Genomic DNA, 16,857 nt, shown 5'->3' with positions numbered 1-16,857 from the left:
TTGTTTGGAGGACTGATCTTTACCAAAAAGAAGCTTTGCGGCAACTTTCTGACACCTCTTTTAATCAAAGGGTTGACAAAGATCACTAATCAAAACACTGTCAAAAATACGATTAACGAACTCAACTAAACAAGCTAAACAAGAATTGCCGGCCACAGCAAAAAATTTCATCATTACCACTCCTAAAACTTCTTCTATTTACTTATTCCCTAAAATTCACAAACCTAATAACCCAGGTCGACCCATTGTCTCGGCTCGCAGTTGTCCCACCGAACTTATTTCCAACTATTTAGACAACATTATGGCTCCCATCATCAAACTTTACTATCATATATCTAAGACAGCCAACACGCTCTTCAAATTTTTCGCGACTTTAATTTCCTCGGCCAAGGCAAACTTCTTTTCACTGTGGATACTACATCTCTTTATACTGTCATTCCCAATGACAAAGGTCTTCTGGCCCTCAAACAATTTTTTCATCAACGCATTGTTAAGGAACCTAGATCTGAAACACTACTTCGCCTAGCCGAACTAGTACTTACACTCAATTGTTTTTTATTCGGGGACAATTATTTCAAACAAACTAATGGCGTAGCCATGGGTACTAAAATGGAACCAGCTATGCCAATCTCTTTGCAGGTTTTGTCGAATACTAATTTTTCAGCCAATAAATGGCCCCAAACCTGAACTCTGCAGTCGCTATATTGACGACTGTATCGGCGCTTCCTCCTCTACCAGAGAGTAGTCAGTAGTAGTAGTAGATACTTTTATTTAGCAAGGGTAACTCCTACAGCTACAAAAACTGATATCCTTAGAGGCCCTAGATAAAAGAAATATAAAAAATACTCAAAACTAATCCTAACTAAGCTAATAGAAGAAAAATCCTAAAAGACGTTAAGATTTATTACAAACTATTCACAAAAACTACAAATTACGATTAAAAACTTCACATCCACGATAATAAAAAGGTTTTTTCGTATATTCTAGTTTGTTGGAGGGAAGACGGAGATGATTACTTTGCTGTGTCTTTCTCTGTACGATATCTCTATTAAAATAAAAGTGGCCCATTAAAAATTGCAGCCAGCGCTTATCTAGACATTTTCTTCACAAGGTTTAACGTGTGAATCTCCCGTCTAAGTCCCAGCGTATCATAATTAAGGTGAGCTAGCGCTTCATCACTGCTGTTAGTTTGCATGATAATCCTTGCCGCACGTCTCTGCAATTTTTCTATACTATCAGCATTCGTACGGCCGCAACAGTTCCAAACGGCATCACAATAATCAAGAACATGAAGAATAAATGATCTATAAATTATACTAGCAGTAAGCATACTAATGCTCCGCCTGGTGCGGCCAAGAATTCCTATTCTCTTCCTAACTTTGCTTACTACATAATTTACGTGTGTGTTCCATGAAAGCGACTCATCCAAGATTACACCTAGGTATTTATACTCAGCAACCCGTGTTAGCTCCTTGCCATCGATATTTAGAGAGAGATTAGCATTTGCTAACCAGTAGAGCCAGTACCAAATAAAACACATTCAGTTTTGCCTTGGTGAATAACAGGGCTGTTGTCTAAAAGCCAGTCATTAACCTTGGCAAGTTCACTGGTAAGTGTACTACTTATTTCTTGGGCATTACTAGCGGTGAAATAAATAACTGTATCATTAGCCTACATCAGAATCTGGGCAGACCGTTGACGAACAGGACAAAGAGTAAAGGGCCAAGAATTGACCCTTGCGGGACACCCGAGGTAATAAGACATGGATCAGAGTTTTCTTTACCAAAACTTACGTGTTGTTTTCAGTCTGTCAGATAGTTTCGGAACCAGTCTAACTCAACGTCCTTAAGTCCATATGACTCTAGTTTGCTAATAAGTATTTCGTGATCAACAGGGGAGCTAACTCAGTTTACAACCGCCGTCAATTCCTTTCAAGTCCAGCCCTAAAATATACCTAGGAAATTTCCGACAGTTCTTTATCCTTTTCAGACATCAAAGTTTCAAGTATCGCAGAGGTCAGTGGTTCGAATCCCATACAGGCCTGATTTTTTTCAGGTCTGATTTTCGCTATTGCGTAAAGAGCACTTTCTACTGCGAGGATCGTGCATCATACGTATCTATAACCGCAGTTCAAAATATATGAACTTCATATATTCATCATATCCGATTTACCATCACGGGTTTATTATGAATCAACTTAATGGCCTGCTCCCTAAGTTGGCTTGTTAGCTCAATTGGTAGAGTGCTGCACTAGTATCGCAGAGGTCAGTCAGGTTCTAATCCCATACAGGCCTGATTTATTTCAGGTCTGATTTTCGCTATTGCATATATAGCGCTTTCTACTGTGAGGATCGTGCATCATACGTATCTATAACCGCAGTTCAAAATATATGAACTTCATGTAATCATCATATCCAATTTATCATCACGGGTTTATTACGAATCAACTTAACGGCCTGCTCCCAGTTGGCTTGTTAGCTCAATTGGTAGAGCGCTGCACTAGTATTGCAGAGGTCAGCGGTTCAAATCCCATCCAGGCCTGATTTTTTTTTTTCCGGTCTGATTTTCGCTATTGCATAAATAGCACTTTCTACTGCAAGGATCATGCATCATACGTATCTGTAACCGCAGTTCAAAATATATGAACTTCATATATTCATCACACTGTTATTAGTGCAAGTTAAAGCAGCATTGTAAGTAATGTATTGTATTGCAGTGTACTGTTGAGTACTAAAAAATTTTATTAAAAAAAAATTAATAAAAAATAAATAAATAAAAAAGGAAAACTAAACAAAAAAGTCAGATGATTAGAAGAAAACCAAAACAATAAAAAAGGAAAACTAAGGAAAAAAGTCAGATGATTAGAAGAAAAATAGAAAAATAAAAAAATTCAGGCATTGAAAGGATTTGAACCCCTGCCTTCAAGACACTAGTTGGGCAGTGTACTACCAGCTGTCAGCTATAAAGCCACATGTTAATAGACAAAATTTAGAGGCAAATCTAAATCAAAATTTTCAATAAATAATTCAATTTGAGCTGCAGATGAAAATTCAGCAAAGAAATGGCCCTTGCAAATGGACTGGACGTTGTAGTACCAAGAGAGACAACTGAGCTAAGAAGCCAGGTTCAGTAAAAAAGCTAAGAACAATTAACTCATTTGCCCTCAAATGCTAAAAAGGAAAGATTTTCAATAAGGGTTATCATAGAGATGCCCAGCATTACTACTGAAAGCTTAATCCAATATGATTCAAATTATTAAAAAACTTTGTGTTCTATAATAAATATGTGGTTGCCATGACACCAACACATGAGAATTGTAACAGTGAGAAACATTAAACAGTGATAACAGTTTCCATCAGAAAGTCAACCCGTAAAACTAAGTTAAACATGTATTGTAAATGGTACAGGAGACAAAGCACTATTAGATATGGTGCCAATTATGCTAAAGCAATCTAAAATTGTGGAGAAAGAAATTAAGATGAGACAACAGAGCTGTCTGTCTGAGCCTATGTACAACTGTACAGCATATCTGTCACCATTTTGATCCCTAATTCATTCTTCTATGTTGTTTTGTCAGTGACTGTTTTTTTTTTCTTGGGTAACATTGATTCTGATGTACTTATATTGCAGATCAGTTTATTCACATTATAGTGACTTTGGACCCCAAAATGTAACAAGTATGTCTGTTTACAAGAACTATGCTGAAAACAATACCATTAATACTCAGCGTACTAACAGTATAAAACTACTCACTCAGGTTTAATTAATAGTCTGGGCACATACAACTTTGTAAGGGGTTTTAGGAGGGCTTATAAATAAAGGGCCTTACAAACACAGTGTATATATCTGAGGGGGCTTAAATTAACCAGAACAGAAACAGTTTTGATACAAGCTGTAGCAGCACTTATCAAAATATGTTTTACATTATTTTGAGAAACTGCATTTATGAGGATTTGAGTTAATGAATCTCTTGATACATTTTGTTTCTAGTACACACTGTACATCAATACATATATTGTTTTGTTGTGTAGTATATATTACTGAGTATTTTGATAAGTTGCACTGTATTTTGACAAGCCTGTAGGGCAAGTCAAAATACAAACAATGAGTAAAAATTCATTCTCAGCAATACTAAACAACAAAACGTCTAATAAGAGATCTATTATTCAACACGCCAAATTGTTATTTCAGTGCGAACGAATTTCGCAGATATTTCTGACGTACAAATATCGCATGATATTTGTACTCATCTCTGCACGTTATTTGTACTCTACAAAGCACAACTGCAGAACAAATATATCTCATCCAACCTTTTTTTGTGTAGTATTGCTGAGTATTTTTACGAGTTGTGCTATTTTGATGAGCCCATAGGGCGAGTCGAAATAGAAACAACGACTAAAAATACTCAGTGATACCACACAAAAAAACGTCTAATAAGAGATATTATCCAAAACGCCAAATTGTTATTTCAGTGTGGGCGAATTTCGCGGATATTTCTGGAGTACAAATATCGCGTGATATCTGTACTCCTCTCGCGCGTTATTTGTACTCTAGCACAATTGAATAATAAATGTATCTATAAGGAGGAACCACGTTAGCTCATTTTGTCGATTTCTCACCTCACTTCATGACCGATATTGAGGGAGGTTAAATGACTTTGCACTATATTTTAATGGAAGAATTTTGAATGTTTAAAGGATAAGCACGCAGTGGTCCTAATAAGATACATTTCATAGACATTGAATAAGTTAAAAGTCTTGTTAAGACCTCTCACCTGTTGAAGTATAAATTCGAATTTTCATCCAGGAGGGTTTGAAGTTACTTCTCACATTCGATGTACAAAGTGAAGAGGAGAATACTCTTCTTACAGAAAAGGTTGTCAAATGTAACACAGCTGTCGAAACGAACCGTCCTGACTATACAGTGCGACATCAATTACTTTCAGTACTCAATCCAAGGCCGTGCGCCGTTTTGAATGTGGTTGCTAGGAAACTGAGTCGAGAGGAAGTGACGGCCAATCAGAAATAAGAAACTGCGTTCAGAGAAATCTTTGCTTTTCATTGGAAAATCTGAATTTTGAAATCCAGGTTTCTGATTTTATTAGGGTGATTCCCTGGGTTTTGCACTGCGCAACCTTTTCTGCGCATAACATTGTAACATCCAAGATGGCGGCCGTTCTTCCCACTAGTGAGGTGTTATTTAGGTCAAAATGTGTGGACAGAACCACGCAGAATAACTATGGACTACGCATGTATCGGGCGGCAGGATGTGACATAGGTGTAGCCTTACATAAAGTATATACCTATAGTTGACTTGATTGATAAAGCGCATTGGTAGCAATACGTATTAAGGCTGCTGTGTCTTCCAGTGGTGACATGCGCAACTGACGTGCAGGTAGCAGGTTGAAACGTATGGTTTTTAATAACACTCTACTGCGCTTTGAATCAATCAATTCAATTATGATTTTGTTTGGTATCTTCATCATTTGATTTAGTCCACAGTACCAATATGGCGGACGCGAAGCGCTTCGATCCTATGTACATATTTTAATGGCGGGAGACTTTGTAATTTTTCAATGTTAAAACCCAAAGACAAGTCGAAGGTGTGGAAAAAATTTCAAAAAAAAGATCAGCGGCAACCCCTTTGGATGAAGACAGAAGCGATGAAATGCTTTCAGTTGGCGAGGTCGACCTCGAACTAGACGATGACTTGGGTGAGGAACAGCACTCTTACGCTTGGCAAGATCAGGGTGTATTTCAAAAAATTCAGGCTGAAAGTTCAGGAACTCAAACATCACAGGAACAGCCATCTATTATTCAAAAATGCGTCCTGCTTCTCTCTCGATTTGAAGCCGTAACCATGCTAGATTACGAGAGGTTTTGCCTTCCCAAGTTTAGTAATAGTCAACACAAGCTTTTGATGGGTATTTCTTCTTAATTATAAGTATTAGTGGTATTCAATACTTCATTCATCTGCACCTTTGTCAATTTTCTTGTTTGATTTGGATTTATACGAGAAGACTGGTGTAAAGTTCCTGACTATTTCAATTTTGTTGTTGTAGTTTTTAGACAGGGTGTAGTGATGCAATTAGGGTCACTGTCTGTGTACATTTTTATCAGCCCTAGGTAAATAGGCTTTTGTAAAGCAAAATAATTAATTTTTATATTTATAACCAGACTTTTAAATGATCTATACTTGTCATACTTGTAGCTTTATGCTGTTCTTGCTAGCACCTAGCATTTGAGTTCCACTGTATGTGGCCACATGACCAAAAGGCAGTTTTAACCAGTAGTCAAAAAAAAAAAAAGAAAATTAATTTATATTTTCGCTGAATGGTCATGCACAGTGTAATGGGAAACATTGCTAGAGTCAGTTGCCTCTTCAGTGGTGGTTGTCAAGCCTCCCTTAAGAAGGTTTGTTTGAAAACATTTTTTTCAAGGAGGATTTTCAATGTCTTTGTGCCATTATATTTTGATTTGAAATCATTCTAATCAGTTGTGTCCAATGCACTTTTAATCTTAGGAAAAATCCTACATACGTCTTCATAGAGAGGAAGACCCATACAATCCATGGTGGAGGTGCCTGTTGGCTCTACACATGTAGCTCTACACATGTACTAGAAAGTCATCACTGGTGAATTCATTGGCATCTGATCTACATCTGGGAAGTGCTAATTGCTTTGGTATTGCTATCTTGAATTTTTTTGGATATTTCTGTCTCGATCAATGCATTTTTAGTCATCTGTTGATTGCAAGTATACATAAAAGGGCTTCTTTTTAAATACTGTTGGTGATACTTCCAGTTACTTGTCTTTTTCCACTTAGAAAAAAGAAATTAATGGAAAAAGGTATGCATGGTACTTCAATTGATTCCCTTCAAGAATCAATTAACAGTGACCTCCCTTGATTATATTAAAAGACAACTACAGTTAGTTAAGACATTCAAGAACAAGAAAAAGAGCAACTTTAAACTTCTTTGCTATATGTACAGTAGATGTAAAATGGATTTCTGATATGTTTCTTTTTGTTTCCTTTTTTCCCTTTTTTTTGCTTCTTGAAACAAGTTAATAATTTTTTATTTTGATGTAAGTATTAAATGCCAACAATAATACTATTTAAGCATTTGTCCTTTTCATTGTTGTAGATTTTTTGGGTGAAAATTGTGGCCATGTTAAGGCATTGCTTGTTCTTCTGAGAGGAGCTTTTGACATAAGACCAGATGAGGTTGTATACTCATTTACAGAGGATCATAATTATTCAGTAAGTCACTTGTCATTTGCTAGGTATAATGTACAGCACCGCACACATTAGTTGATTAGAATACATGCTTTGCATCTACTGCCACTCTACCTAACTATCATATTCCTGACATTGGTTGATTTCTTAAAAGTGTATTTACTGTTAACTACGTAACTCCTGGGTTTGTAATGAGGTGTTGTAGACAGCCATGGTCCTTGTTCCAGTTGGAATGTCATCAATTTTAATAACAAACCGTTTTGTGTGAGAACGTTCTGAATGATAATTCATTCGGATTAAATCTTTCAAAGCAGGCCTACACATGTACCATCACCAGTCACCTAGGTCAGAGACCTATACCCAGCAATAGATCTCTGAATCATGTATCAAAATTGATAATTATGGAGAACAGGCCTTCTCAAACCCATTTTCATCTCAGGCCTACTACAAATTGCCTGATTTGATGTCTTTAGAATAGTTTTATTTTCTTATCAAAATTTCTTCTTCAGACACCTTTGAAAGTGGTTAAATTAAATAATTCATCAAGTTTGGTGTGTGTACTTGAGCCAAATCCTGCTATAGTGTCATGTGAGCATGGATTTTCCTGTCTATCTTGCAGTGGAGAGAGAGATGTCTTTGACCATTTAAAGTATCTTCATTATCTCAGAAAATGCACACGAAGCACCAGATGATGTTCTTGACTTGGTGCTTACTGCAGCTGCTGTCACTCCTCAGTGTTCAGCAGCATATCCCTAGCTAACAAATCTGTTATTACTGCCCCGCGTCTCACCGTTGGCAATTCCTTTCAACTTAACAGGGTCTTGGCAATATGTTTGCATGCATACCCCTGAAAATGTGTTACCTGCTTGTCCAAACACTGGTGCTCTGCTTCTTGTGCCCACCTTACCTCCTACGGGTAGCTCACTCGAGAAGTGTCTAAACTGTTACAGCCCCTGGGACAGTGAGGACCCAGTTGTTCATTGTTGGAAACAGAACTGCATTAAGTTGTATACAAGGAAGCATTTGTACGAGTGTAATGGTAAGTATAGCCATATCGTTGTCTCGAACTGTTCAGTAATTATGCATGTAATGGAATTGTTGCTTGATAAAATGTGTGTAAATAAATAAATGATTTTCAGTTGATAACAATTTGTAGTGTGTAGGGTGTAGTAATATTCTGAAAATATTGGACAATTTTGTAACTGCACTCCTGTCATTTCATTGTCAATGAAATTTAAATGTTTCTGTGTACTCAGCAACTATTGTGACTGTGGTTATGGATTTAGTGTATAGCAATTATTTACTTGTTAATATATGTAAAGCAATGATTACTATAAAGGATAATATTGTTGAAATGTTTCTATGCAGGTTTGTTGTGTAAATTTTTAGTTAATTTTGGTAATGAGTTTTGCTTATATGCCTGTCTTAATTGTTTTGAAACTCTATTACAGACCATGCTCCAATCTATCCTGTAGAACCAACTTGCAGTATGATGGAAGAGATAGTGGTATTCTGGTCATGGGAAAATTTGCCATATTGTACGATATCATCAGAGACTATGTTTCACTTCCTAGAGGGAAAGTTAGGAGTTCTTAGTTGTTCATACTAGGATGCATTTCTGTGCAATTGGTGCACTTTTATTGCCTAATAACACATCTACTCATATCCATACAATGCACAGTGTGTTTTGTGGAGTGTGGCTAGTCCCCGTTGTTGAGAACAAAAAAGATTGAAGAAAGAAACAACCAAACAAAGAGTGTTAGGATTTTTACGTCTAACCGGCGTACCCAGACCAGTTTACAACACCCAACACTTAACCCGATTTGAAACGAAGTAAAGTTTACTGATCGTGATCCTCATTACTGCGCACATAGTTTCAAATAGGATCGAGACACGATGTTCTAAACAGGATACAGAATAAAGAGATAATCAAGTTTGGTTTTTTTCGTCACATCTTGACTCTTCACAGAGTAGTCGTGTACGGGGACTGTAAAATAGCATGGATTGCATAATATGGGTATACGATAACCATCATAAAATATTGGCAGATCGTAGGGGAAAAGTGTGTTGAGGAAGGTGAATAAAAAGAAAAGTTGAATCAAGTTTGTCTATACTGTCACATCTCGATTCTTTAGTGAACATAATAATATGGGTATATGATAACCATGATAACCATCATAACATATAGGCAGATCTTATGGGAAAAGTGTAGTGAAAGAGAGGCTGGGGTTAGGGTTGATAAGTTGAATGATGTTTGTCTACATTGTCATTTCTCGATTCTTCACAGACTAGTCGTATACAGGGACTGTGAAATAGCATGGTTACAGTAACCCCATAATATGGGTATATGATAACCATCAAATATAGGCAGATCTTACGGGAAAAGCGTAGTGAAAGAGAGGCTGAATAAGGAGATAAGTTGGATGAAGTTAGTCTATAATTATCATTTCTCAATTCTTCACAGACTAGTCGTATACAGGGACTATGAAATTGCATGGTTACCGTATCCCCATAATATTAGGTATATGATAACCATCATCAAATATAGGCAGATCGTGGGGGGGAAGCGTAGTGAAGAAGCCGTGAATAAAGAGATGAGTTGAATCAATTTTGTCTATATTATCACATCTCAATTCTTTGCGGAACAGTCGTGTACAGGGACTGAAAAACTGCATGGTTCCAGTATATCCCCATATTATGGGCATGTGATAACCATAGTATATACTAAAACAGTGGATAGCGTTGAAGGTGCTTTACTCAAACTCGGAACATCCTTTGCTATTCACTTTTGAGCAACTCGCGAGTTTTGCAAGCCCGAAAATATTGTGGGCGTTCCTGGAATAAATGAGTTAAAAAGTATCTCTTTGTGCTATAATATCTCACTGTTTTTAGTAAGTACTTAAAAACAACTAATCACCTCAGTGTCGGTGGCTAGTTGTGAATAGTAGTTAATTATTATATTCTCGAAAAAATAATATCTCTTGTCTGATTGCCAATGACGAATGCATAAATGTGTTAAGAATGCTATCTCTGGAAATTTAGGCTTAAAAGTTAAGTGAAGCTTATGTTTATTTCTAAAACGCTATAACGAACATTATGCTTGGTTTGCCTGTCAAATAGAACATGCCAGCAATTTGGAAACCACAGAAAGTAATGTGCACCGAGGGCATCTAAAGTAGCGCAATGGCGGAGTACTTTTGTTGAATATCTAATAAACATATGTTGATTCTTTACAGAGCATTCGTGTGCCTGGACTGTAAAGTAGCCTGGTTACCGCATCCCATATTATGGGTATAGGATAACCATCGTAAAATATAGGAAGATCGTAGGGGAAAGGCGTAGCGAAGAATGTGACTAAAGAGATTTGTTTGATCAATTTTGTCTATGTTGTCAGATCCCGATGCTATAACGTTTACATTCCCTAGAGAACATTCGTGTACGGGGACTGTAAAATAGCATGGATAACGTATACCCATATTATGGGCATAGCCATTGTGAAAAAAGCAGTTCTAGATTTAAAAAAAAGTTTTAAAAAGCATGCAGAATAAAAAACTATTTTACTTTTTGAACACGGCTTTGGTAGAGTTGAAGTTTATACCGAGACTTAGCCAACTCACATATCCACTCTTACCTTACCACTCTTTACTCAAAGTTGGTTTTATTATGAGGACGACGTAAAAATCTTGTGCATTCTACCCTTGTGATTTAGACCATACTTTAGTGCCATTACACGCAACTGAAGAATGGAGTTAATTTCGAAATTTCATCACGTATATATGACACGTACAACTCTTACTTAAAACCCAATACGCTTTTTCCTTACGATCTGCCTGTATATTGATGGTTTGCCTTTATTTTGATGGTTATTACATACCCATATCATGGGGATACCGTAACCATGCAATTTCACAGTCCTGGTACACGACTGTCCTGTAAAGAGTCCAGATGTGACCATAACGACAAACTTGATTCAACTTATTTCTTTATTCTGCATCTCTTTCACTACGCCTTCCCCCTACGATTTGGCAATGTTTTATGATGGTTATCATAAACCCATATTATAATGATACAGTAACCATGCTATCTTTCTGTTCTGGTACACGAATTTTCGGAAAGGAATCGCGAGAGGTGACAATATAACAGAACTCAATGAAACTTTAACCGTTCCATTTTACAGATCCCGTAGACCGCCAATGAGCTGCAATGATGTAATGGTCTGTAAATTGAACCACTGTAATCTCTTTATTGTTATTGATATATCCAAAATACGGGGATAGGTTAATAACGGCAAATTGTTTCGAGGTTATATTAAATCTCTAAAACGGCTTCTTCAAGGGCAAAATTTATCATAAAATAAGTTGGAGCGATAGTAGTTAAGGCCTTCGTTCTTCATTATCACTTGAAGGACTGCCTGCAAATAAATAGGATGTCTGGGTAAAAATGAGTTTTCAATAATTGGTGGTTGTCTGAACCCAGCCAACAGCCATTAATGTGCGTAGAAATATTTCAGAGAAACGACAAAAATTTGTCTGCTGGAAAAAGTAATACTAGTTATCAATAAATATAAATGACTATAATGATGATGACAGTACTAATCACATTAACAACAACAACGACAATGACAAAATAATAAATAATAATAACAATGGTATAATAATAAATATAATTAGAATAATTAGAGTAACAAGAAGAGCAACAAATGGGATATATTATTTTATCATGGCCAGTGCCGTGTTGTATTGATGTGTCAGTATAGCTTATTGTTTTATTGAAATATATAAGACTCCATTTTGTATAAATGGAGAAGAGTAATCACACAAGACCTATATAACAATAAAATGAATAAATAAAATGAAAACAACTTACCCTTCAGGCACCCTTTGAAGACCATCATAGCTGTGAAGGAATGAAGGATGTGGCTTACTCAAGTGAGGATACACAAGGCTGGAAAGATCTTCCAGGAAGTTGACTGGAAACACCTTAAGATGGGCAAGGAGCTGACTACTCTAATTTTCAGATAGCTTGATATGACATTGGCTCTAGTGAAAGAAATCAATCAATCAATCAACAAGGCTGTGGCCTAAGAAGAATCACAGGGTGCCCAGAGGTTCTCATGCAGGAAGTGTGGGGTGCCTAGCTCTCAGAAGAATTAATAAAAAGGAAGTTATGTAAGTTTCCCATTAGGACAAAACTTGGTGGCCTGAGGCACCCCGGCTCTGTGAGACAACAGGATGATTCAAATGAATGCCACTGTTGCACCACTCCAAGCCAAGTCATTAGTTTACTGTATGCTAGCAGAGCCTGATCTAATTTACTTATGCTCATTGGCCACACAATTAACATTTTAAGTTGTCTAATGTTATCATGTATAAATCCGTTTGCTCCTGTTTTGGAATTTACCTAAAGCTCTCCTTCCCACACCTTGCTATAATTTATGAAATTTTGGCAGAAAGCTGAGGTCTTACATCTTCATTTAGCAATTCCATGATCTTGATAAGATCTCCTATCCTCTGTTTGGGGCAAGTGTCTCTAACTTGCTGCCATGAGGCGGTCAAATACACAGTCACTCTCAAATTTTTCCATCACTAGATGATCAATAGATGAAGCGCCCTGTGGGGGGGTGGGGTTCTATTTCCACCTGGCGAGCTTCACCCTAGCCTCCTGTTGTGGTAACTGTAACTGATGCTGAAGGAGCTGCTGTTATTGTGTCTGTTGCTGCTACTGCTACTGCTGCCACAGGTGCTGTCATGCATGCTGCTGTCGTTGTGGATGCTGCTGCAGGAGCTGTTGTTCTTGTGTTTGTTAATGTGGCTGTGCTGGACTCAGGTAACATAGCTGCTGTTGTTGTTGTTACAGCTACAGTTGCTGAGCTTGTTGAGCACTGAGGCTGGGGCTGCTGTTGTTGTGACAGCTGCATAACATGGAGTCCAAAGGCATTCATAACCCTGACCAATGCATCCTCTCTGAGTTTTTTTTTTTCCCAGCATTGTTTGGATCAAGAAAGGGTATGTTCTCTGGCCACCACAGTGGTTGGGACTGCCTATTTGCCCAAGTGCTTGAGTTTTTTCCTGTAAAAAAGTACCAATTATATGACTGTAACAGTAAAACTTGCATTAAATGGGCAATCTCAAGACCCTTACTAATTAGTGTCCCCCCCATATTAACCCTCAGTCGAGTCAGCTGGTTCTACCAAATTGTGAAATTGATAGCCAGTTTATAATTGACTCCATATGATCATGATTGGGTCAGTAAGTGCATCAAGCATATTCAAATTATGATAAGCTACTCTATAAAAATGATTTTTTTTTTGGAGAATGATGAAGTCTTCTTGTGCTCTGTTACAGCAGATTGCTACACAAACAATCAGCATGCAATGTATGGTTAAAGACCCTGGCATGCTTCAGTAAGTATAGGGTAGATTGAACACTTGACTATCACAAACCTTTTCCACATAAGGCCCAATTAGGTTGTAAACCAGGCAACAAGAAAACTTACTTATAAAGTACTTAACTGTATGGTCTTCCTGCAGTATATCAAATATCCCTCAAAAAATATCTATAAAAGTCAGCTCAAAAGGATTAAATTTGGGTACTAAAGAAGTTATCAGCTCTGTTTAAGTATCAACATGCTAATTAATAAACCTGTCCTCTGAATAAAAGTTCAGTTTACATTTACAGCAAATATGGAAAAATAATATTTTTGACCACCTATACTAGTGTCCATTAAAACAGGGTGTCTGCTTTACATGGGATTTCACTGTAGCAATGAATAGCCAATGTAAATAAAATTTTTTTTTTTGTTTTTCTTTTAAATTTCCCTTGATAACCATGCAGTACAAAAATTATAACTGCAGTGCCATTAAAAATATAACTCACGATTTGTGAAATTTACTTACAATTTGGCTCGATCTATATCATTATTATCAGCCATTTTAAGAGCTACATAACTCCTAGACAATTCAAAAAACTTTTTTAATGCTGATAACAACAAAAGCTGCTTTCTTTTGTAAATTAACTCTTAACATTAGACTTGCCATTGCTACTTCTTACAGCTGAAACAACAAGTGACCTCAGGTCAGGAACACTGAGTAGTCTGAATAATCAGCCTGAATTGGAATTTTATTCCTTAAGTGCATCCAGTTCTTGTAACTGGTTGACATTTCTTTCAGCCACTGCCATAAATTTTAAAAACAAAAAACCCTTCAAGTATTGGTACATGTACACACATATATATCAATTTTCTTTTTCTAGAAAACTGGTTCATTAATTATTTTCTTGTTCAAGACTTGGATATTTATGGTTGTGTCATACTATATCCTTTGATTAAACAAAGCTAAAAATTTACATGTATCATTTTTCACTAATCAAATAATCACCACACAATAGTTCTTGAACTTACATCGATCACATCTTCTTCCAAAAGACTTCACAATGCTTCTTTGAAATGCACTTTTCACAAAGGACAAAAAAAATGACTCTAATTCTGATGGACCTACAAATGAATAAGAATCATTAATAAACCATTTGAAAATGCCACATCAGCATTTTTTACACAGCTTATCCTAATTCATTCAAAGCTTTCTTGCAATTACCACTTGAAAATAGCAAACATGACAACTGCCAGCAAGGTATTTTAATCCTACATGAAAACAGAATTATCGTTACTTACATGAAAAACATGGCTATCCATTTTTCAAGCAAATCAGTACCACTGGCATCTTTGTCCAAGTGTACCATTCATTTATCTAGTAAAATAAAGATATCAAAGCTGTCACAGGGCATAATTTAATTTATACCTCCCTTTTATTAAAATTAATCTCAGATCTGCCACACAGCTGATCAAGAAACCTCTGCTTGCAGGGGCATGGAACCAAATTATCTCTAAAACTGAGCAAGAGATGTACTTCATTATATCCATAATGCATAAATAATTAAGGGGCCAGAGGCAAACTTAGCCTATGTCAAATTTTAGGCTGTTTTCATTTTCGCTCAGATTTGCCTAACTTTTTGGATTATGAGTTACAGATTGGTGGAGAACCATTCCTCTAGATCTATCTTTTTTTTGTTTTTGTTTGTTGGATTTAATCTTTCTTTTACCAAGGACAAAAAGAAGCCTTTTGTTTCTCCAACAGGTTTTGCATTAATCATATCTCAAAAGAGCCTCAAAATGAGACCTAGGCTGGTTATCCTTGCCCCTCAAATTGTCCTAACCCTTTTTTCAAGGGACAGTCGGGTGCTAGAGTCTACCTTGGATCTCTCACCTGCATTCTGAATAAAGTACAGCTGTAATATCAACGAAATATTATGTTAGTATATAACTGATAACGATTAATTTCAAACATCACATCAATCAACACCCTTAGGATACAACTTTCACACATTTTCAAAAAAAAAACACTTGCAATGCTCTGCGATGATAGCTCTTACGTTGAATGATCACTTGGTACTGTAGCTGTAGAGCTTATTCTAAGATCGTAACAATAGCAACCGTCGTCAGGCTAGCCTATTAAAGACAATCTATTAAAATTATGTTACGATCGGTACGTTTGGAGCTCATTCAAATTATGAATTTGTCATCAATCGTCATCGAGAACTTGGCTGATGGAAACTATGAATGTCATCCGAGTATACAATATAGAAATGCTTAAAAAGTACAACTGAAAGACTTCTATTTCTTTTAAGGGCCCACTTTAAGGAGTGGGTAAATAGGAGGAAAATTTAGTAATTAAATTCTAATTCACTTTTTCTAAAAGCTTTCATGGTCCTTTATCCAACCCCAATTCGCAAAAGTGGATTTTGTTGTTACATTACAATCTCTAGTCAGTTGCAATCGATGTATTTTACGTAATTTCGCACGTTCAAGTGATCAGCTACTAGAGTGATAAAAGCCGACTGAAATAGGGGCATCATACTCGTTTTTGTTTTTTTGGTGGCGCCGGATTCTGCATTGTCTCCACTGTCATCGTTACGGTCCTAACACAAAAAAAATTCACAGGTGATGTATCGCGCATTTAGAGATTAAGATGTACGATTCTGAGTTGCACTTAAACAACAACAGAAAAGTACTTCTTCCAGCATTGTCAAAAGAGAGACCCTGCTCTGCCATGTTTGAATCCGTGCATTAGTTTGGGGCACTGGGCACTGTATGTGATGTGACACATTATGACACATGCGTAGTCCTAGGTTATTCTGCGTGGCTCTGGCTTCACATTTTGACCCAATTAATGCCTCGAGGTATGAATAGGAGATCGCTGCAATGGCGGCCGATCGAGGTAATGGCGTTGCGTGGACAACATTTCGGATAAATTAGGCACAATTTTACCCTATATCTTCAAATGTCTAGGATAATCAAGGCACACGACAATATATATTTCATTTCTTTATTTATTTCGGCAAAAATAGGGGCAAAGTAGCGACTGCTGGCTTTTTCATTCTACTCGCAAATTATTTTGCGACTCCTAGGGAATAATTTTTTAGTCACAAACATAAAAATTAAGTCACAAAAGCGACTGTACTGGTCGCAATTTCGAGCCCTAAGAACAGTGCTTTTTTTTTATTATTTTTTTTTTTTATCATGAGCCTCATTATTACTTACAAGTACCTACTAGACCTGTACTCAATAT

At 36.7% G+C, this 16,857-nt stretch overlaps 1 protein-coding gene, 2 long non-coding RNA genes and 1 pseudogene across 11 annotated transcripts in view; 2 read left to right on the top strand and 2 right to left on the bottom strand.

Annotated features, from left to right (window-relative positions):
- Window positions 1-16,857, bottom strand: part of LOC148742493 (uncharacterized) — a 307,714-nt gene that overhangs the window by 4,173 nt on the left and 286,684 nt on the right. The window contains exon 1 of one of the 2 annotated variants that reach the window (XR_016000094.1): window positions 684-876. The exons of the other annotated variant lie outside the window; for it this stretch is intronic. This is a non-coding gene — a long non-coding RNA (uncharacterized LOC148742493). Of the gene's footprint in view, window positions 1-683; window positions 877-16,857 lie in introns of those variants that run through there. 2 annotated transcript variants of the gene reach the window in all.
- Window positions 5,149-9,337, top strand: LOC148742506 (uncharacterized). 7 transcript variants are annotated; one of them, XM_088757193.1, is made up of 6 exons: window positions 5,153-5,713; window positions 6,347-6,413; window positions 6,523-6,682; window positions 7,144-7,259; window positions 8,053-8,274; window positions 8,687-9,337. In XM_088757193.1, the coding sequence occupies exons 5-6, from the start codon at window positions 8,073-8,075 to the stop codon at window positions 8,842-8,844; spliced, it is 360 nt and encodes a 119-aa protein (XP_088613319.1). In that variant the 5' UTR covers window positions 5,153-5,713; window positions 6,347-6,413; window positions 6,523-6,682; window positions 7,144-7,259; window positions 8,053-8,072; the 3' UTR covers window positions 8,845-9,337. The 7 variants fall into 7 exon arrangements, with proteins under 7 accessions (XP_088613310.1, XP_088613319.1, XP_088613299.1 ...); XM_088757184.1 differs by adding an exon at window positions 7,745-7,823 and having other exon boundaries at window positions 5,149-6,682; XM_088757173.1 differs by having other exon boundaries at window positions 5,153-5,394; window positions 5,495-6,682.
- On the bottom strand, window positions 11,445-16,857 carry LOC148742505 (uncharacterized). The gene is made up of 7 exons (XR_016000082.1): window positions 16,147-16,857; window positions 15,446-15,517; window positions 14,904-14,979; window positions 14,634-14,726; window positions 12,701-13,303; window positions 12,102-12,274; window positions 11,445-11,646 (listed from the first exon to the last, which is right to left on the bottom strand). It is a non-coding gene; the product is annotated as an uncharacterized LOC148742505 (long non-coding RNA).
- LOC148742504 (delta-1-pyrroline-5-carboxylate synthase-like) overlaps window positions 16,430-16,857 on the top strand; it is a 19,035-nt pseudogene continuing 18,607 nt past the window's right edge. Inside the window, exon 1 of the transcript XR_016000111.1 lies at window positions 16,430-16,506. The product of XR_016000111.1 is annotated as a delta-1-pyrroline-5-carboxylate synthase-like (transcript). The remainder of the gene's footprint in view (window positions 16,507-16,857) is intronic.

This window comes from Stylophora pistillata, chromosome 1 (assembly GCF_964205215.1).
Source record: "Stylophora pistillata chromosome 1, jaStyPist1.2, whole genome shotgun sequence".
In the NCBI taxonomy this organism is placed as follows: Eukaryota; Metazoa; Cnidaria; class Anthozoa; order Scleractinia; family Pocilloporidae; genus Stylophora; species Stylophora pistillata.
The sequence above is the reverse complement of the archived record's forward strand: the minus strand, read 5'-3'. Positions and strand labels throughout refer to the sequence as shown.

Bases quoted from the DNA above. Each gene is read 5' to 3' on its own strand.
- LOC148742506 (XM_088757184.1), top strand. From the start codon at position 8,073: ATGCATACCCCTGAAAATGTGTTACCTGCTTGTCCAAACACTGGTGCT. The intron at 8,275-8,686 runs GTAAGTATAGCC...ACTCTATTACAG, and splicing joins GCATTTGTACGAGTGTAATG to ACCATGCTCCAATCTATCCT.